This window comes from Temnothorax nylanderi, unplaced genomic scaffold (genome assembly GCF_030848795.1).
Source record: "Temnothorax nylanderi isolate EJ_2023f unplaced genomic scaffold, tnyl_v1.0 TNYL_tig0150_pilon, whole genome shotgun sequence".
Classification (NCBI taxonomy): Eukaryota; Metazoa; Arthropoda; class Insecta; order Hymenoptera; family Formicidae; genus Temnothorax; species Temnothorax nylanderi.
In genome coordinates this window covers 97,095-119,239 of record NW_027249212.1, presented here as the reverse complement: position 1 = coordinate 119,239, position 22,145 = coordinate 97,095, and the positions used below count along the sequence as shown (strand labels likewise).

Below are 22,145 nucleotides of genomic sequence, written 5' to 3'. Positions count from 1 at the left end.
TTCTGAAATTTAATATTTTCCGCAAGAAAAATGCGTAAAAAAATTATATATACCTATATGTATATATGTATATACATATAAACAAGCGTTGGCAGTATATTATATTTTCTGGAAGATGGATTACTTTTTTTTACAAGACGGATTACCTAGGGAATAATAGCGATAATGTGCGAACCGTGAATAGATTCAATCGAGTGAATATCATCGAGCTCTCGCTCGCAGAATCCGTCTCACTTTTTAAATCCGCGTTCTCATCCTTTTTCCCGTCCGTCTCAGGACTTTTCTCGTAGATTTTCTGAAACTTGTTTTCTCACTGTAAACGACATTATATCTCCGGCAATGGAATCTTTCCTGTTTCCATGGAAGTTTAATTTAGACTTGGGGCGAATCTCATTCTGAAATTTTCGCACCGTTAAAATGCTGCGGAACGAAACTTAACAATCTATTACGCTTAATGCTTTGTATAATCATTAAAACGTAACAAAACACAGTTTTTTCATAACCACGGCTTTATTGCAGAAATTTCCCTCGGGATACGTCGCTATCATAAAAACATAGCGATGTATTTTGCAGTTTCTACCTCCCTGGCAGTTTTCCCTCAATTTTCTTAGATTATACCTACTTTCTTTTACAACGTACGAGATATCGCAAAAAAGTTTGAACGAAACCGTCTGTTATTGCTGTTTATAGACTACGATGATTATATAACCGTAATTGTGTCTTTCTCTATTTCTACGGAAAATACTTTGCCACATCTGGGAATATGATTTTATTTCTTTTCCTAATTTTCTTTTGATTAACACATGAAGAAATACATTTGCGAGCCCACTTAAATACGGGCGTTATCTTCTCATTAACCCAGATCACTAATGTGGATTTATCCGGCGGCGGCGCAGTAACGAGAGCCGCGGTAATGAGAAAATGTGATCTTGTTCAATCCAATTTGATCGGCTAACTGAATACAATCAAGTCTGCATGGTTTATTAATTATCACGCTCTTGTTTAACAGTTTTATATTCTAATTAATATTAAAATTCTCTCGCACACGACTCTCAGCGCTTGCATGCCCTCTGCTAAATTTTTAAAGGTGATCTATCCTTAATGGAAATTTTCATGCTGTCATAATGCCTCTTTCGCAATTTTTGAATATTTAAATTTAAATTAAATTTACGTTTATGTAATAACGTTCAGTTCATGTATGAGCATGTATGAGTTAATTAACAGATAATCTCCCTTTGTGAGGCATAATTTATCAGTGCTTTTTAATTTTCCATATTAAATAATTTTGTAATTATTAGTTTCAATTTTTGTAAAAAGGAAATTAACGCGAACTATATATCAGAAAAGAACTTTCAAAAATACAAATTTGCAAATGAATATAAAATCCAAATTTTATAACAAATGGAAGAGTTGCATCAAATTGGATTAATTAATTAATTAATTGCACTTAAAAATATTTCTTTTACAAATGAAGAAATAAATAAAGGAACTTTTATTATTCCGGCGTTTTCATGGATTACGACAGATGCACTTCTGCCGTTTAATTAACTGTGTTTAACAGAGAAGAAAATCGAGTTAAACGCGGTTGATTAATTGACGTCTGTCTGAAATAATTAAAAGGAAGGAATAATTAAAGGGCTCCAAATTATTTATAAGAAAGTTGAAAATAGACTCTTGCCTTCTCGTTATTTCATGATTGGAATATGAACTAGTACAGTATATATCCAGTACGCTCTTGACGCCATGCGAAAAACTGTCGCTGCTATTGCGCGTCATATACCGCTCGCTAATTGCGACCCAGACACGGGGCGGAAGTGTGTGGGTGTCGGGCGGGAATAAGAGCGAGAAATATTGATGAATGCAGAACTAACGCCGAAGGTTTGAGTGCGAAAGAGATCGAAAGAATAATAAGGAGGTGGTATAGGAGCGACACGGGGGAAAACTAAATGTGAAACATTGCTTGCGTGCTGAGAGTAAACGAAAATGCTTTTACCGATATATGCACTAAAGCTGACGTATTCTTCGGTATACCTCGTTTCGGAAGCAAGCAGGAGGGTTTTATTGCACTTTCATGCCAGTTTTGTTTATCTGGCTGTGATTAATTAATTAATAGAATTTTTGCTCAAGTGTTTTAGACAGATAGAATAATTTTCTCGTATTGTATAATTATCTGATAAAGTACACTGTTAGATTCGTAGTGTTAAATTGTACTCAATTGAAGTCAGTTTTAATTTCCGTAGGTCGCCACTGCTCTTACTCAATATGTCGTTAATTTAACTAAAACAATATTAATTTAACTAGACCAATGGAGTTAGAATAATACTGTTTTGTGTTAAAATAATAAATTTTGACACACACGTGATAATTAAAAATAACACAATGTTATTATAATTCAAGATATTGATTTAAATTTTATCCTTTAATATTTAACAGTGTAATGACATCTGGTTTAATATACGTGGACCTTAGTTTTTAAATACAGCCACGTGGTTGCGGTTGTCAGTTAAATTTCTTGCTTAGAAGCGATGACTGTTCCGTGGTCCCATGAGACTATGATTTACGGCTGGAACTTTCGACAACTTTCAAAAAGCATTCCTAAAGCGCAACAATGTGAGTTCGAGAGTGTACTGCATCATGTGTGTTAAAAGTTTGAAAGTATTTATAATGCGATAACATTGAAGTTCCTCAAGAATTACGATAATACTTGTAAATTGTTCGGTGTAGATTTTCTATTAACATCTTATTTTACAGTTATTTACAGTTTATCGCGCCGAGAATATACATTATAATAAGTTTTATAATCACGCTCTCGATATTTGTGTGCTTTGTGTACTTTCTATTCAGTATCTGCAAATATTTTTTCTACCATTATTTTCAAAATATGTTTATGAGGACTGAAAATAATAATAACGGAGAAGTAAAGAAAAAAAGAAACTTTGAATGTTTTTATTTTAAGTAATTTTAAGAATAAACTGTAATTTTTATGTTAAAGTAAAATAAATGGGATATGATGTGCGTGAAAAATAAGACACGCTTTTTCTTTACGCAATTTGTTTTCCTATATATTTTTCTTTTCCATATTTACGGTAATTTAGTGGAATTAAATTAATTTTCATTAATTTAAACTTTTTTACTGTACTTGTTCTCAGTTAGCAAATTCATATTAATACTGTGGGGATACGCAAAAGTTTCTTCTCTTACCAGAGGTTTTGCCATCAAAATTCTAACAACAGATCTGGAGGATTATATCTTTTTTTTCGGGGAAAACTTTTTCCTCTCTGGAAAATGTGGCTGTCACAATAAAAAAAACCGTTGATATGGCACACATATGAAATAGTCACGTTGCGACGGCGCATTATTTATCACCAAAGAGCCTGGATGAATAATTGTTACGCACCTTATGTCGCGAGAATGATCTATCGTAATCCACCTGTTGTACTACAATGGATCATTACTTCGTCCGAACGCACTCAGAAGAATTATCAACATTTGTAATTTGTACATATAATTATCGAATGGAATGGACAGGCTATTTTTATATAAATGTATGATCATAATTTACGAAATCCTCTTTTATGTGTCGCTATATCAATGGGGTAGAATGATTAAGAATCCAAATTCAAACTCATATCGCACTTAAAAGTGCGATTTTAAATTGATATCCCCCCCTTCAAATTTTTATATAAAATAATTCTTTCTTTAAAAATTATGTAAAAATTCGGAAAAATTATTCTAAAGAATATTTAAAATGTACTTTGCGAAACGTTATTATTTGTACATTTGCAACGCTTAAAAATAAGAGATAAAAAATATCTTATAATTACGCAGGAAAAAATAATGTAATATAATGGAAAGTTGACGTACAACTGGACTATATACGCTATGGTAGTGCATATTAACTAAATTAAATCATGAACAATGCATTTAATAAAGGATAATTGCACGATAATTTTGTTCCGACAGGCAAAAACTGTCATTTTTCAAGGAACAAACGTTACGAAATTTGTGCATACTTCCTAAAATTTCAAAGGATAATTTCATCGAGAAGTCAGACACATCCGGTAAATTATGCGATAAAGATCGCGGGGCAGAAGATCAGCGATTCACATCACATTCGAACATCCTCGGAATTCAGGGAGACTTCCCTTTGCTCTTTGTTCCCGCCAGGTTTCCAACCCATCTTCTTACAACGTCGAAGCTTTGTCTCTCGAAAGATATTCCGCGACCTAAAGTAGATGCTGGAAACAATTCGCGATCTCTCTGAGGGTTTTTCTAACTATTTGCATCGAAAAGATACGGATTGAATTTAGCGTTCATAAATTAAAAAAAAAAAGATGTTTGAAATTAATTAAAGTCTATGGAAGAGAGTTATATTAATCTTGTGATGTGATTAAAACAAAATTGTAAGACAAACGGAACTTCGCCAGTTCATATTTCTTTTATACTTTATACTATATAGGTACTTAAAATGGATATCAATATTTACCATTCACACCCAAAGTACAATATCAAGTGACGGTTTCATATAAATGGCTGGGAGGAAAGTTTCTTTGACTTTTCGTTTGTAACGAAGCGCAGAACTGTCTGTCGTTGAAGTTTAAGAAACTTTCGTTTTGGAGATATGTACAAGAATTATGCACTGAAAAAAAGTTTTGGTTATAATAACCAAGGCTTGGTGAAATAGCTTCAACTAAAGGATTTAGTGATTATGACAAAATATTTGGTTAATGTTAACCAAATTTGTTAACATTAACCAAATTATTTCGTCATAATCACTAAACCCTTTAGTTGAAGCTATTTCACCAAGCCTTGGTTATTATAACTAAAACCTTTTTTCAGTGTGACAAACGCAAATTGGATTGTCTTAATGAACGCTATATGATATACATTGAGAGAGAAAATTTGTTAATCCCAACAAATATTTAGTCTGATACGAGCAACTAAACATTTTAGGTAGTTTAACTAAACATTAGTTGAATTAATTAATTATTGATTAAAAAATTTTAAAGGTTGACACATGAATGCACTATACCTTTTTTAGTGCAATAACTTAATAATTGTTGAAACAACTAATGTTTAGTTAACTAACTAACATGTTTAGTTGCTCGTATCGGACTAAATATTTTTTGGGATTAACAAATTTTTTTCTCAGTGTAATATTGGCGTATTGTGTAATTTAATAATTCTGTTTGCGGTTTGAGAGATATGGTCTGGTTTCCCGTTTGGTCTTAACTTTCGATATCGTAGTCGTCCAATTAGTCCGTTACAAATTTGCAAAAATTTTTCATGCCAAATTTGACGGATGGTCTCTCCAAATTTAACGCTGATGGCTTTAATTCGCTGTGCAATGTGAGTTATTTAGATGTTAACGCAAATTTGGCAAATGATATACGTATTTTTCAATTGTACGAGCTTCCGTACACGGAACTATTTATATTGTACAACACACAAAGAATTCTCTTTGTCTCTCTTTTTATCAAATATTGACAATACAATTGTTATATTAGTGATATCAGAGCACGAAATAAACGGTTAACTTTATTTGGAACGATTGCACGTTTCGATACCATTGCGCTTTTTACTAAATTGACGTTTTCAAATAGAGCACTTCGCTTTTTTCGCCTGTGCGAAACCGGAAATAGAATTTTCGATACAATGCGATAGCCAACGATGTGGAAAGCGATGTTCATGCGGTTTCATTCAGTTTGCGTAAGATGTTTAGTCGTTACAAACAGTTTATGTCTTCCTTACATAATAGTTTTTATTCTATTATCTTTTTTTTATTCTATTATTTCTATTAATATTTGAACTATATATTCTTATAATAATTTTCTCATATTTCAACCACGGCTCTTTTATCTTTCTGTTATCACGTAAATCCGTAGATAAAAATACGTTTGATAGCTAAGAGAATAACTAAGTTTCACAATACGTTACGATTGAATCGAACCACTCATGCGTCTCGTGTTGTTATATACTATTTTTATTACCTTACTGGCTATACACAACAGTTTCGCTCGTGGCATAGTTCTTTTCCATGCAAAACGGAGAAGCAAAAACTGAAAGCGGAACAGGCGACATTGCATGCGGAACGTTGAAACGAATAACCGCCGCATAATAGCCGACGAACGGTTTCATTTATCTGTCATCCCCTGCAATCCAGCCGATTCTCGTCGTTTCTCTCTCTCTCTCTCTCTCTCTCTCTCTTGGCCCGAAAGCCATTCTGATTTTTCTACGTCGCACTTGGACATCGCGTTTTACGATCTTTGCTCTCTTTCTGCTATATCATCGACGTCGTTGTCCGACTTGGCATATTATTTATTATTCGCTATATTTACTGGTGGGTATTTGGTGGAGCTAGTTTACGAAACGATATTGACTGCAGCACAATGGAGCGTTATTGCTGCAATAACGTTACTGTCGGTCAATTGATGCGACAATAGTGATGTTGCTTTTTCGCGTAAACATCCTTACAGTGAAAACTGCATATAAAGCATGAATTTATTATGCAGCACGAGCATAATTCATGTTTATTATAATGGATATTACTGCATGTTATGCATTTTATAGTATTTTACAATAAAATTATGATAAAAAGTATAATAGAGCTTCGTGTGAAGTTTTCGAAACATTCGAAGAACGATTATAATCAGCAAATTATATATTTGGAATCTTCGTAAAATTCCTTGAACAACAAAAATTCATTATTACCTTGTGTTACACTGAGAACAGCTGCGTTTAAAATAAACATGAAATATTTAATAATGATTTATTTATCGAAATTAATTATAAAAGGCCATTGTTTGAATGTTTAATGAATGTTTAATTTAATAACGCAATTTCAATATCGTAGTAAACACATTTATGCAGAAATGATTAATTAAATAAACGGTCGGCATAATTTGAGGGGATGCGCAGGAACGGGGGAGGGGAGATTCTCAGTTTTATCGTCGGACAAAGTACTTCGAATCTTAATGCAAATCAGGATGAAGCAATGCGACGACGACTGAAGGAAATATCGTGTCTAGGAAAGCGTACTTGAGGGACAAAGAGCTTCCCTTTCCGTGACGCGCGTTTTTCTCTCTTTGGCACTATAACCCATAAAGAATTCTGTGTTACTTTATAATCGCTGCTTTTGAAGTGATGATGCCTTAAGCATATTCTTTTATGAGGTACGAATTATAATTAATTTTAGTGCCTGTCCCTTCTTACGAGAGAGTCGCAGGTGCGACTATTCGCTATTAGCGCTTGTTCGGGAGGGAGAATCCTTGTTCCGCTCCCCTACTTTAAATATTGTAATACCTTCGATATTGCTCGGTAAGCGGATATAACCTTCCTTTCTGCCTGACAAATTTCATGTCGTTGCTGGAAACGAGGAAGCGGAACAAGACCCTTCAGTGGTCTACTTTTCGGACGTATCAGAGGATAAAGGCTCATCGGAACAAGAGAGATAGAAAAAGTGAAAGAGCGAAGGAGAGAAAGAGAGAGAAGAGGGAAAGAAGAAACACGACAAAAAGGAGTAAAGGGACCATTATTGGTTCTGAAAAGCGGGCCTTTTAAAACACTGCGGTGAAAAAAAAGCAATGTCGCCGTATTATAGTATTTGACAATTTTATTTCTATAATGTTCGATTTTTCCCGCACAAATTTCTCGCGCGTTTAGTTTCACGCATATTTCAGGGACGTTTCTGTGTCTGATATTTTTACTTGATATACATGCAAATTTATAAATCTGATCTGTTCCGCTAATAGATAATTTTGTAAACAGATAAATACATATCAAAATTATTTATTCACATATGGCACATAATACACAGTCGAAAAAAAAGAAAAAACATCAGAACGAGACTAATCATTTCCTGTAGTTTTTTGAACGCAGAATATGATCCCGTTTACCAAATTGCTCTATCACGTCACAATTTTGAGAAATTAGCAGTTAAAGTTGCAAAAAGGGATATTTTCTCGTACTTTGTTATATCATACCTACGATATGTGACGTGCTGGAGAAGTTTTATTGCATTCAAAATTAAGTATATTGTTAGAACTTTCAACTGTTGAAAGGAATTTTTTGTGTCAGTTATGGTTAATAAGATATTCGTGGTTAAATATGGGGTCTATTGCAGAAAAGCTGCAAATGTCTTTTGAAGGCTGAAAGTCTTAACAACATACTTAATTTTGAATGCAATAAAACTTCTCTAGTACGTCACATATCATAGTTACATAATATAATATAAGTACGTAAAAATAAGCATTTTTGCAACTTTAATTGCAAATTTCTCAAAATTATGATGTGATGGAGCAATTTGGAAACTGGATTTGTATTCAGCATCCAAAAAACTATAAAATATGACTCTGGTGTTCGGAAAAGTCATTTCTGTTAAACTGTGTTGTCTTTTTTAAACTAAATATATCTGACGAATTATCTGTACGAATCTCGCAACGTTTCAAAGTTTAAAACGTTGATAATATCAATTTTATTTCCGAAGTTTGCGAGGTGTAGCGTGTCGTAGGAAGATTTTAGACTGCACTGAAACATTTTCATTCGTGTGAACCGTGTAAAGATTGGGTCAGAGATACGATTCAACTTTCTCAAAGTACGGAATATTGCCGGAGGAATACGTATAATTGCGTAACCTAGATAATTGCATATCGTAGTATTCTCTGTGGCTTCTAGTTACTGACTAATTCATGCCAATTCCCGTTAGAAAGCAACGTATGCGAAAATATTTACTTTTGATCACAATAAGAAGAGTATATTAAAACAGAAATTTTATACACATCAATTATAAATAAAATTAAAGCTTTAAAGCCTTGAATTAAAACCTTGCGCATAATAGAGTTCTTAGATACAAGAAATACATATTTTATAAGAATATCGAGATAATTGAAGTTTAGAGAATAACGTTTTAGCTGAGCGTAATGCTCACAGCGCGACACCACCTCCCAGCTGAGAACTAATTGTAAGTTGCGGAAGATTGTTCGAGCGTGTTTTGATGCTTGCTAACCTACGCGAAAGCTTCGCGAGTATCTCGGCGATGGCAAAAGTAGTTGTTAAACTTTTTACCTCTACCGCGGTGTAGATACTTCTGGATGTTGCTCAGCCGGCACATTAAAGGAGGGTTCTTGATACTGTTTGATTGCTTTCGCACTTTAGGTACGCCTCGGCACAATCGCGCCCACCGCGGAAAGTGCGTCGTAATTCTGCGCTCCCGCTTCGTATAAGTCTCGCGAAAGGGTTACATTGTAATCCGCGCGAAACAATTTGCCGCCTTACCTATTCCACCGAGAGAATTCCGTTTAAAAGTTTGATCGACGACGTAAAACAGACCGAGGGATCTACCTAAGCGATGGTCCCGTAAAATGCACCATAAAAGGGAAATCTCTTCAGTGAAAACCGCTCCTTATACTGCCAGTTGAATGCAGGCAATCGTATGAATACGAATTTCCGCGCAATATTATTGCGAACGGAAATAAAATTAAATTGAAAAAATTTGTCTTTGAACGAATAACGTTTACATTAGATACTATAACAATATCTGCTTTAAAATGAACAATTTTTTATTTAAAACCGCACAGATTTTTTATTGCCGAATATCGCGGTTAAATATTTGAAAACATATAATATTAAACATTTCAAAAAATTTTTTTATTTTGTGCATCTTTTATTTTTTAATATTTTAATATTTTGGTATTAACATATTTTAGTATATATTTATTAATGTTAATACATTTTAATATATTTTTTAGTTAACATATCTATGTTTAAGATTCGCATACATATACGGCGAGATTATGGTACTTGTACACAAAGCATTGCTTTACCTGAACAGATTATTGCTTTATCTGAAATTGCGCGGCTTCATTATGTACAAGAACCTTAATGAACTATTCGCAGATGAGAGCTCGTTTTGCTAATGAACAGGAATAATATACTTTTCCTTAAGACGATCATGAAGAGGATGAATCACGGTATACATAATTGCGTGTATACATAATTATTTCAAGGAATTTTAACCCAGTTTACTCATAAATATCTAATTTTATTCAAAGCGTCATAATCGCATTTTCTGTTGGCGTATTATTTTTCGCTGCAATAAACTTGAAGGTATTTATTAAGTCATAATTGACTCTGGACATTTACGTAACCCAAAATTACAGCGAAAATCTAGGGTGAATAAATTAGTATACGTATGTATCCGGCGCGTATGAATATGAATTCAATTATTGTAACATCTTTTCGCGCAGAATTTTTAAATAGTTTCCCAATAGTTGTACATTTGGAAAAGCATGAATGTAAGGGAATGAAAACGAAACGTTAATAAAAGTTTTAAATTCACGGAGCCGTAAGCAATGCTGGAGCAAAGAATATCATGTAGTAAAGTAACAAAACTAAGAAGCTCAACATTATGAAAGAAGATTGCTAAACGCGAATATACATTGCATTTTTATCTCTATATATAAATCCGAGATTAATGTAGTGAATAATTGCAAGCATCTAAAATATTCTGCTCTTTTTGTTCAGTTTTATCAAGAATGTTGTGATTTTTCTATGTTACTAACTTTCTCACAGAGCACGCGAAGTTTTCTATTTATCGCATGAAGTTTATTTGTCAATATTTATCAATATAAAATGTTTTTTTAAATAATAACAAAAGTTTGGCAAGGAAATATATGAATTCATCACTTTGTAATTCTGTTTAACCGAAGAATAACATTAATATAAAAATTTCTTGAATAAAGTTCTTGGGATGTTTGTCTATTTTTCCTGTTAGACGCAATATCGTGATGCATGTCTCGTATTTCGTTTTCTTCAAGTTTCTGCTATTTCGATTTCCGTACGGATAAAATTTCATCTGAAATTGATTGCAAGATTGCTACACGCGACATACATTGCATTTTTATCTCTATACATATATAAATCCGATAGATTAATGTAGTGAATAATTGCAAGCATATAAAATATTCTGCTCTTTTTGTTCAGTTTTATCAAGAATGTTGTGATTTCTATGTTACTAACTTTCTCACAGAGCACGAAGTTTTCTATTTATCGCATGAAGTTTATTTGTCAATATTTATCAATGTAAAATGTTTTTTTTAAACAATGACAAAAGTTTGGCAAGGAAATCTATGAATTCATCACTTTGTAATTCTGTTTAACCGAAGAATAACATTAATATAAAAATTTCTTGAATAAAGTTCTTGGGATGTTTGTCTATTTTTCCTATTGTTAGACGCAATATCGTGATGCATGTCTCGTATTTCGTTTTCTTTCGCATGTCTGCTATTTCGATTTCCGTACGGATGAAATTTCATCTGAAATTGATCGCTAAGGGGTTACGGAGTTAACGAGACACGAAACTTGAATCTTGAATTCTAGAATATCGTACCCGCGAGCTATCGTATCGCTCCTCTTCGACAAATATGGGCAATTCCACCGCGTCTATCTCAGTTGATTCGATGCCTTTTGGATGAATTCGCGAGTAATACGAATTTTGCTTTTCTATGAAAGTTTCAGCAACGCGGACTGAAAGCAAAAAAATTGCCTTGCAATCAAGTCGCTGCCATTCCGTGTATCAAGAGAAGATTTGTGCTGCAGTCAAAATTCAATTTACTTTTTTCGAACCATTTTTGCGCTTTGTTTCTTGATTTTTATCGTTACATATCTGTTACTTTTAAGTACTGTCTAGTTATATACGAACTGCTATAGTTAAATGTAAACTGCAAGATAATTCATGGATAAAATATGAGTCGAGACACCTTGTACATTACTTCTAACACACAGACATAATTTATGTCTGTAGTCAAGTATAATTACTTGCGTTATCGTATAATTTGTATACGTATGTACTATTTATCAAAATAAGTGATGTTTAGACAAAGCTAGGTATATGTCCGGGAAACATCTAAATTAGGCCGTTGGGCTAATTCCCTTGCTCGGATGTACTATTCGTGTATACTATTTGAATTACAAATTTAGCTAGGGTACACTATTCATCTCGTCAACGATTAGTTAATTACATTATTAAGTGCGTAAGAAAAGTCAAAATGAAATTAATTCCGATTGAGCGAAGTTTTCGCGCTATTTTTCTTGCTGATTATGCCTTTTTGTTATGACAGATATTTACGTACGTTAAATTCACATTTTTTGGATTATAAATGTCAATATTACTCTAAAATATATCTCTCGCATCGCAGCCATGTATCAAAGGGGTTGAAACGAAAGAAGAGGCCCATTATTTTTTCCACGTTTTTCCATTTTTTTTCCTTTGCCTGTTGGTTCTTTAAATCTATTTTATTTTCATTTAACTGGAGTCCTCCTGCAGGCGAGTTTTTTTTTGCCACCAATACGAATCGCTCGTGCGACGATCGAGTCAACCGTGCGTTGCAAAGTAAATTGAATATCATTCATCGACATGCCGGTCTATTTCTATATAGGGTCACTACTTAATTCCCATCGCGAGGGTGGCCCTCGTGATTAGACTCGATTTTTCGAAGATTTATGTAGACAGAACTTTTTTCTGTCACCTGTCGGTCTTTGATAAATGTTCGTCATTAAACGGTCCCGATATCACGTAGCAGATCATAAAAAATGTGAGAAATGATGCACTCAGCGTTACTTTACTGGAATTAGCTGCTTTAATTGAACGTAATGGCGTCATTATAACGACACCAAGTAATAGGCAATTCCTTTTCGCAAAGAGCATCGGATGCTGTTCGAGAAAGTGTAGATAAAAAAACTTAGCGATTTATCTTTCCCTACGATACACTCAGTATATTATTCGCACGTGGTATGTGCTGTGCTTTGCGATATCCGCGTTACGTGACCCGACATTCTCATGCGCGTGGCATTCTTGGAAAATAGGTAGCGAAATAAAATTGACGGATGTCGTGCATCCGAGAAGAACATTACGACTTTTGACGTGACAGAGGCAATATTTTATGACTGAAAGAGAATAAAAGAGCAATTTCTCAATCTGGAAATGATCCAGCATCTTTGTATCTCGCTTATTAAGCTTCATAGCGTGCGACGCGGGATAATGCTGCAAAAAGCGAGCAGTTCCCCGTCGGAACTGTTCGCAGTCGTGAATCAGCAGTGGTCGCGGGTATCGAAAGTCGATACATCATACTATGAAATGTGAACAGAAGCTCGCACAATTGGTAGAATTTTTGGATAATAAGTCAAACACAAAGTCACGTGAAAACGCCGTGTACACAAAATGCGGATATTTCGGATATAAGCTTTTAGAGATGTAAGCTTGAAAAAGAAGAATTAATTTATATTTTATCGATTTGCAATACTTTGATATCCATAACGAATGAAATATCAAAAGATATGACCCAAATTTTATAAATTTAGAATCTAAAGATAATCACGCTGTTTTAAAAATAAAACTTTGTTTCTCTCTTCTATTTTGTAAAATTATAAAATTATATTTTATATTTCACTTTGATTTCATTTTCAGATATTAATATTATCGAATAAATATCTTACAAAGCAGCAATGCGTATAATTTAAAATCGAATGAGTATCCCTTGTAAATGAATAATATGCATTAGGCACTTACTATAGATATATATTAATATATGTTTATAATAGTTATCAATTTCTTCTAAATAACGATAAATTGTATAATACAATTGTAAACAAACAATAATATTAATTTCCTGTAATGAATATGATGTTGACTTCACTCAGAAAAAAGTGTAGCATCAGATAGTACAATTGTGAAGATCTCTTCTACAAATAATAGTACAAATAGGGACAGGGATAAATTGTAGTAAATGAGTCTAAAAAATTGTTCTAAAAAATTATTCTCAGATTGTCTGAAATCAATTGACAAACTGCTTAAGGGTCGATTCAGACACAGCCGTGCCGTACCCGTACCGTATCCGTATCGTTAACATTAGACAAGGCTGGAGACACATTAGACAAGGATGGAGACAATAGGAATCCTTGTCTAATGTTTCTGTCCGTGATACGGTACGGGTACGGCACGGCTGTGTCTGAATCGACCTTAAGACTGTAAAATATTACAATATTAATTCGCGCGTTTGTTTCACAGAATCACAGTTTTTGTGTTTGCATGTGACAAAATAAATTTGCTACAAAATTGTAGTTAATCGGTGTATTTCATATTTTCTATTACATTACAATTTAAAGTTACTTATCTGACAAAATAAGGTCTACAATATTGTGTTAACTTTTTCCGAGAGATTTTTCTTAGTGTTTAATTAATTGCCGCAGCGTCAATTAATGCTCAGTTATTTAATATCTCGTCGTATCTATATGTACGCCACGTGTAACTCGCGTAATAACATGTTCGTGGCAGATACCGGGGGTATAGTATTACAATTCTAAATGAGAGATGACAGTTCGCGCAGACCGCAATTAACATACCTAGGAATTTATTGGACGCGAAATTCTTGCGATGCGAGCACTATGAAAATTTTCCGAGTGGTTGTCGCATCGGATCTTCCCTTGTTCATGCTCGGCTAACCTCGTGTATTCTCCTTGTCGTTCTTGTTGGAGAGACAGGAACATTAACCCTCGTGCATACTAACTTCCGTGAGACCGAGTCCTTCCTGGAGTCCTTCACCGAACACATTCGGCGGTCTGACGTGTCATGCTTTATACGTCAGCGCAGCGACTTCGTAAATACGTTGCAATACTTTGGTACATAATGTTCGTGACGTTCTCCATAGAATCCTCGATAGTTCGACGTCTGCGTTTTTTTCTTAAACTTCAATTGCGAGTAAAAAAAATGGTCTGGCTTTCGGAAATTATTCCTTCTTGGATACTTTCTGCGTGAATTACATAAGCGATGGGCCGGAATCACTGATTATTCCGAACAATACACATAATATTTAAAATATATTTGTTAATTACAGTTTTATTAAGCATATCGCTTGATTGATTTAAAGATGTACATTAATTTTCTATCGTCCAATACAAATCGGAGTTGGAGATGCTTAGATTGCTTAGAGATCGATTTCTCTCTGTCACCAGCACACACCAGCAGCGTATCCCCGGAAATTCACCAGTAACCCCCAAATTCGTCGGTCGCGCGCCTATCAGTCGAGTCACGTCCGCGTTTTCTTCGGTTCCTTTCGCACGACTGAACTTTCAGAGTCGAGCCCTTTCTCGGTTTAGGCCGCGATTAATCATGGCTGTGTCCGACGCCTCATTTTCACATGCAAATTTTTTACGTGAAAAAATTCGAGACATTCCAAGACAGTTTATCCGACCGGAATTTCTTCCATTTCGAGCAGTCTAGCAGAAGAGATCTGCTTTCCAGGTTTTTTTTAGGTTTGATCATTAGTTTTATAGTGATCGACGCATTTCGCGGCACGGATGTATTTACGTTTATTTGCGTAAATCGGACGCGATTTCTGTCAGCCTTCAAACGATTTCCGAAAACCTCGTGCGTGTAGTGTCGCGGGCACCGAAATTCGCATACAACTCGAGTTCCTCGACGGCTCTCGGCCGACTGACCGAAAACGAGGTTCTACCTCCCGCGCCTCGTTATCCGCGCATGTGCCACCGTAGATATATAAGATGATATTTTGGTGGTAAGTCTCTGGTAGAAAGATTACAGGACTGGCAATCGAATACACAGTTGGTTTATTTGTAAAAAAATGTGCTTGCGGTTCTGCAATTCGTTATTTCTTTGTACTTATTTACAATACACACGTACATATATTTTGGTTTTGGAATAGTATTCAATTAGACTTTGAGATTTAAATAAAAGAAATGGGTTTTTTTTTTGAGATAATTGTTAAATTAATTAACAATTACAAAGTTTAAAGTTCAATTAGAAACATTACATTTCAGACTTACGCTTCTTCTTCTGTTCATTTTATTTAAAATAATTAGATTCTTTTTTTGTAGTCAGTAATATTTCCGTGAATGTAATCTGGGACATGTAATATACTCGAGGTAATGCCATATTAATAAAAAATTTTAATATCGCGACAGCCATGTATAATGATCAACACAATGTAGAGAGATTGATGGTCTTGAATATTAATTCCGTTAAAGCTACCCAAAATCTCATCAGTCACCAATAAGTCCATGGGAGACTTTGCTTTCAAATTTCGATGAACTAGAATTCGATGAACATGCCCTTCGGGGATGATAATTAATCACGCCGCGTTTCTGTGAAATGAATTTTGTAAATCCCCGAGGATTTCTGCAGGTATACTCTCCATTTTTATTGAAAATACAATCTCTGTAACCTCCGGGAGAAAAGATTCGATCGGTGGAATCTATGGTAAATTTAGATATCGCATGCAAACACTGCAGTCCATACGGTCATCTATATGAGCGCCTGGAAATTTCTGATTCTATTATATTTGTATAAATTCAGAATCCTATTATATTTGGGTGGAATTTTGTAACGGATTATGTGCCGGACGAAAATTTGTGTTAGAGAAACGGCTCGGAGGTAACCGCTTAACGAGAGAAATTTGCTTACGCGGAAATTCCCCCTTTAAGGTATGTAACGTCGTCGAAACGCATGTGTGAGCTGCAGCTCAGCGTGCTAATTACAAGAAGTTGCACCGGCCGGAAGTAGGTTACGTTAAGCTCGGTTAAGAATGCAGGCGGACACACTCATCAAAGTGAATGCGGAAAGCTCATAAGCATGGGTCTATGTGTGCGAACGGCGCATGCAAATGCATGTGCATTCCGATTACAAAATGGAACGAGGTACCGCGCTTTTCAATTTTGTAAAGAATTTAATTAATCACGTATTGCAACATCGCGTCGTATTTTTGCATCGTAAAGCTTTGTCATTTCTAAATTAGGTACATGTAAAACACCTAAATTGATGTGGCATATAAATAGATACGCGTGTGGCATATTTTTATATAGTTTGTTCTTAATAACGTACATGATGCTACAACGATAATAATGCATAATTTAATTGAAGCTATTCAAGCTATAGTGCGCTTAAACGACGAACGCGATCGAACACATATTATATCGCTTATGAATATGAATAGAACTATTGTATACGAAATTTGTTTGCAGTGCAGTGGCTTTTGTGTATCCGCACACATTTCGCGGTCTTCTCAAACCAATTTCCGCATTTCGCGATTCAGCCCAGGAAATGGAACTCTCCCATATGTGTTTAAATCGATCGTATAGAGAACGGAGTCCGAAAGAAAATTAATCATAAATTGTCAATATAGAGTAAAATATTTTTGTTTTCTTTTGCCTGGAACGTAATATGGATAACGTGCCGTAAAAAATTTGTCGGTAAAGAAATAGACCGGCAAAGAGCGTGCTGTATTTTTCGTTTGGACTTCCATTATGCAATTAAATTAAGTATTGTTGAATGAATAAGATATTAACTGGAACTTGCGATGCATTGAAAATGTACGGATATAGATCGAAAATACGAATGATTTTTAATTAATTTTTAATCAAACCTTCAGTTTAGTTTCGATCGAACGTTCGTTTTGTTTCGTTTATTTTAATGGCTGCGTTTACGTTCAAATGTCTCCGCTACTTGTGCGTGATAATTAAAGTGATATCGATTTTCTTAATGAGATGTCGAGTTTGTGGCTGCGTTGTCGTGCACGTGTCTTTACTCAGTTATGTTGTGGATTTAATCTGACAGTATCCACGTGCTACGAAAGCACATCCGCAACCAACTCCGATGTTCTCCCATGTGTATGTATGCTCTCTCTCGCTCTCTCTCGCTCTCTTCCCCTTCCCCCTGTCTCTCTCTCTCGTGTATGTGTGTATGCATGTGTGTATCGACAATGTCATTGCGGTAATGCACATAGAGGCTGCTACATTCCGTAACCGCAAAATCATGGCAAACGATTTTCGAATCTGTATTTCCGTTATATGCAATTTAGGAAAATTTAATACAGCTTTACACTTTACACATTCTAAAGTAGCAAGTAACGCCAGGTGGGTTTAAATATTTCATTCGCGGTGTGCACATTCTCAAAGATTTATACATCGTGCAGTCGAAGTAGATATCAAATGTTAAACACATTAATATTTTTTTCTTAAGGCTCTTGCTGGCTCGATTGTCAAGTCCGCGTTGACAGTACTCAGTGTCACACTTGGTAAAATTATGAATTAAAAGGCATGAAAAATAACATTAAAAAGCTAAATTATTCTTGCAATCTATATAACGTCATTTTTCGTTTTAGTGTTTTTATATTTAAAATAATTATCGTAGTATTAAAATACTCCTATTTTATTATAATTTAATATGCGAAAACATATTCATTTCAATTCGGCAACTGTCAAACAGCTTGTTTTCGTCCTTGATTAGACACAATTCAGTTCGACATATGTGGGGTCATTTATTAATTATCTAGACAAATGAGGAATTTTCAGTACATTTTATAAGTCTATTCTATCGATTACGAACGCTATTTTATTGCAAAACATTTTTATTACTTTGCAAGATTTTTTTTTCATGATATATTTCCTCGCTTCTGACGTCATCAATTTAAGAATAAGATAGTTGCAGTGAGTGAACAAGAGCTTTAAAGAAATTTTATGTACATTTTGTATTTATATTTTAATAAATGCTGCATTGTAATAAGTTCGACAACTAGTAGCGCTAAGAAACCATCCGCATTTTATTCATACTCAAGAAAGAAAGGAAACATTATCAATTTACCAGTTCTCAAAGTGGATTTTCTTGAAAGTTAAACTTCGCGTGCGAAAAAGAAAGTTTATTCTGTACTTTCGAATTATTTTTGCACAATCTCTTTCCCGTTCTTTTATATCACGATTTCGGTCGCACCCTATGGCACCGAAATTATTAATGAATGCACATATTAATGGATAGAAAAGAGTAATATAGGGCCATTTGCTGAAATAGGATGGATATCGATCTCAAGAGCGACCTTAATTCTTCAGCAATTTTCTCTCGTGTGCGTGTTGGTGTCGGACGCCAGATGGTGGATACTACACAGGCTTTGGTTGGCTAAAGATTTATCACTCCACGAAACTGTATCGTCAGCGGAAGGCGTTTTGCTCAGCGTTTAAATGCTACAATTAGCTCTTAAAAGGCGCAAATGGTGACGCTCTAATTAATCTGCTACGTTTATCTCAAGTAAACTCTGTTTGTTAAACACCGTCATGAAAATTCAGTGAAAAATCGTCGCTAATCTCGTCCAGTATTTTGAGGGGTTAATTTTATTTCCACAGGTGTAAATTTCAATACCGTTTATCTTGTACCGCAGTTTATCTTGCGTATTCGTTAGCATATCTAAATGCGTACGCACGTATCGGTAATTCATTAATTGGGGTTTCACTGATTAATAATTGAACCTTTATGATATCTAGCCCTCCATTTTTACACTCCAAAAAAATTTTGAAGAAAGAACCTAACGTTAATAAATAATATTATCTTTTCGCTGCAGCGTTTTCTAAAGCTGAAATTAAAAACATCTTACTGCTATACTATGAAGTTTCACCGGAAATATGTGTTCGGCAATTTCCGGCGACAAGAGTGTTATGGATTTTTCTAGTAATCAATATTTACTCGGTATGCATTATGGTACAACAATATGTTAAACGTTCTACAAACATATTCACATATTATTTCAATTATTTCTCCGCTCTGTTAGTTCCTACATATACGACGAGTGAATGTGACATGTGCAAAATAAGGTAGAGATGAAACTGGAAATGTGCTTACCGGGCAGAAGTGAGAAGTATCGTAGATATTGTACATTCCTTCGCGCTTGCATAATATATCGTGTGTAATACAAATTTTATCAAATATAATCGTTTAATTAAGCGGAATTAATTGTTAACGACATTAATCTACAAAAGGAAGCTTTAAATATGTTATACTTGAAATATAATAACCCATTCATCAAAATTAATTTGAAATTTTAGGAACGGAATTAATATGAAGTTTCTCGGTCAATCAAGTCGAAAATTCCAAATGAAGAATCGCGATTTTAAATACATTAATCAATTATTATTTTAATATTTAACAAATGTAATTAAATTGCTGCAAGAAATGGGACGAGCTAAATTCCATCCGAATGTTGCATATTTATGGATTAATTTAGCCATTCATCATCTTGCAATGACGAACGGTCGCATCCTTGAAGGAACTTGAAATTATTTTCGCGTCTGCAGCAGGCAGATAACGCGTTCAAATGCAATGTCCGGAGATGCCTAGCTCCTGAAGCATCGAAAATCAATTTGCGACATGCGCCTCCTTTCACGTCACGCATCGCTTTATGGTCGCTAAAAGCAGGAGGAGAAAGCCTTTGTGCGTCCAGATACGATAGGAAGTCAATGATAAGCAAACCTGAGACTTATTTCAATTTGATAATAGACAATAGTGGCAAATTGATTTCCATCACAAGGACTCTGAAAACCTACTTTTAAACATTATTTAATACCGTTTGCAATGGTATGTTAAATTTTGTATTATTTGCGGTAACAGTAGGCAATAATAGATTTAAAATATATTTTAAAATATATTTTATGACAGTAGGGTAAAATGTATAAAATTGTAAAGTGTGAGAAGGTAATCGAATATGTAGTCGTTTGTAAATTGCTTTCTCTTCAAGTTTTTTTTATATTTATTGATATAGGTATATGTAAAAGTAATGTATTTTTTCCATTTGCTTCTATTTTTTTTCTATTTTGTACTGTACAACGTATTTTTCGCTTTTTCTTTCGTTATTCAACCGTCGGCGATGGTTCCGCGTGGTACGCATAAATTCTGGAACAAACGCATCACACATGCTTTTTTTCTATTTCTTTACACGCTGACTGAATTTATTATATCAGTTTGACAATGAGCTGCCAAATACGCGATAAAAACACGGCAAAATTTTTTCACACATTGCCGTAGCCCGCTTTTTTATTTTCCACACAAAAAACTATATCAAAGATTGATACACATATTACAATATACCCAATGTGTTGCATGCTTGAACGCTTTTCGTTTTGTTTATACCCTGTTTTATATAGATTTACGGCTTCCATCCTAGATTTTTCCCTCATTCACACGCGACATGATAGATTCGCGACTATATATGACGCGAGAAAAGTCTCGCAACACGCTATGTGACTTTATATTGTATTGTTGGCGGCTTACGCTTTCTCGGACACGTTTTCCTCTATCCATTACGTAAATATAGGATTGTTGCACTAGCAGGTGTTGTTTAATACGTAATTATTATCGTGTTAAAATCAGAAGAAATATAATTCACGTGTATTCGGTCTCATTTCAACTTGGTTTAAATTTTTTATATATCTTCACTTTGTGATATTTTATTTCTGGAATAATTAATTAAACGTTTTCATGTTTTGTTTCTCCCCTTACTTTTCGTTTATAATTGTGATGAATTGATTTGTGAGGAATTTAGATTTTTGTCTTGCAAAAAAAGATCTCAACATCAGGGAGTTAAGACTTATCGTATCACATAAATTATCACCAAATGTTCACATTATTATCGAGAATTGTCAAATGTCACAACGACCTATGGTCACAAATAAAGATGAACTTTTCCGTCCTGGAAAAGTGTTCGGTGATTTTCATCTTTGCTTTGAGATTCAGATTTGGAGCAATGTCATTACCTGTAAGAAGTATAGATATATCAATAAATCGATCAATATTATCCATTATCGTGCTTAAATTATGCGGTTATCGCTCACGCGATAAGCGACAAATGCATAGTTGCAACATATAGTCATTATCTATCTGATAAATTCACGTACATAATTTCTACATACTTACTGTGCTGGATAATCGCATTTATCCCTCTATCAGGCGAACGATCGCATTCTATCTCGCCCTCTTCTTCGAGGTAAATGCAATTTTCAACAAAGTTACCACTGGCGCTTCGAAAGCGAGAGAAATGCAGAACGACAGGCAGTACGAGGCTACTAAATTGCCGAAATAGAGGATAAGCTGCGGAAGAAATATGCATAGCACTTAATACAATTCTTGTATTGCAAATTAGGATAAATTGAACTGAAATATTTTATTTTAAGATTCTAAAAGTGGTATCTGTTATATAGAATGGTTCGTTAAAAGTGTAATCGAGAAGAGAATGTTTCTACGTGAGAAAAGAAGTTGAAAATGTAAAATAATATTCCATTTATATAAAAAACAGATGTACTGTGCATATGAGATTTTA

At 34.4% G+C, this 22,145-nt stretch overlaps 2 protein-coding genes across 4 annotated transcripts in view; both read right to left on the bottom strand.

Annotated features, from left to right (window-relative positions):
- LOC139777494 (uncharacterized) overlaps positions 1-15,477 on the bottom strand; it is a 39,507-nt gene extending 24,030 nt beyond the window's left edge. For all 3 annotated transcript variants that reach the window (XM_071714959.1, XM_071714960.1, XM_071714961.1), the window contains exon 1: positions 14,398-15,477. The gene's annotated coding sequence lies outside the window, so the exon portion shown is untranslated. The remainder of the gene's footprint in view (positions 1-14,397) is intronic.
- Positions 15,478-20,551: 5,074 nt separating this feature from the next.
- Positions 20,552-22,145, bottom strand: part of LOC139777482 (nose resistant to fluoxetine protein 6) — a 29,335-nt gene continuing 27,741 nt past the window's right edge. The window contains exons 12-13 of the mRNA XM_071714923.1: positions 21,743-21,916; positions 20,552-21,582 (exon numbers count right to left, since the gene is read on the bottom strand). Of these exons, the coding sequence (XP_071571024.1) occupies positions 21,791-21,916 (126 nt within the window). The 3' untranslated portion in view covers positions 20,552-21,582; positions 21,743-21,790. The remainder of the gene's footprint in view (positions 21,583-21,742; positions 21,917-22,145) is intronic.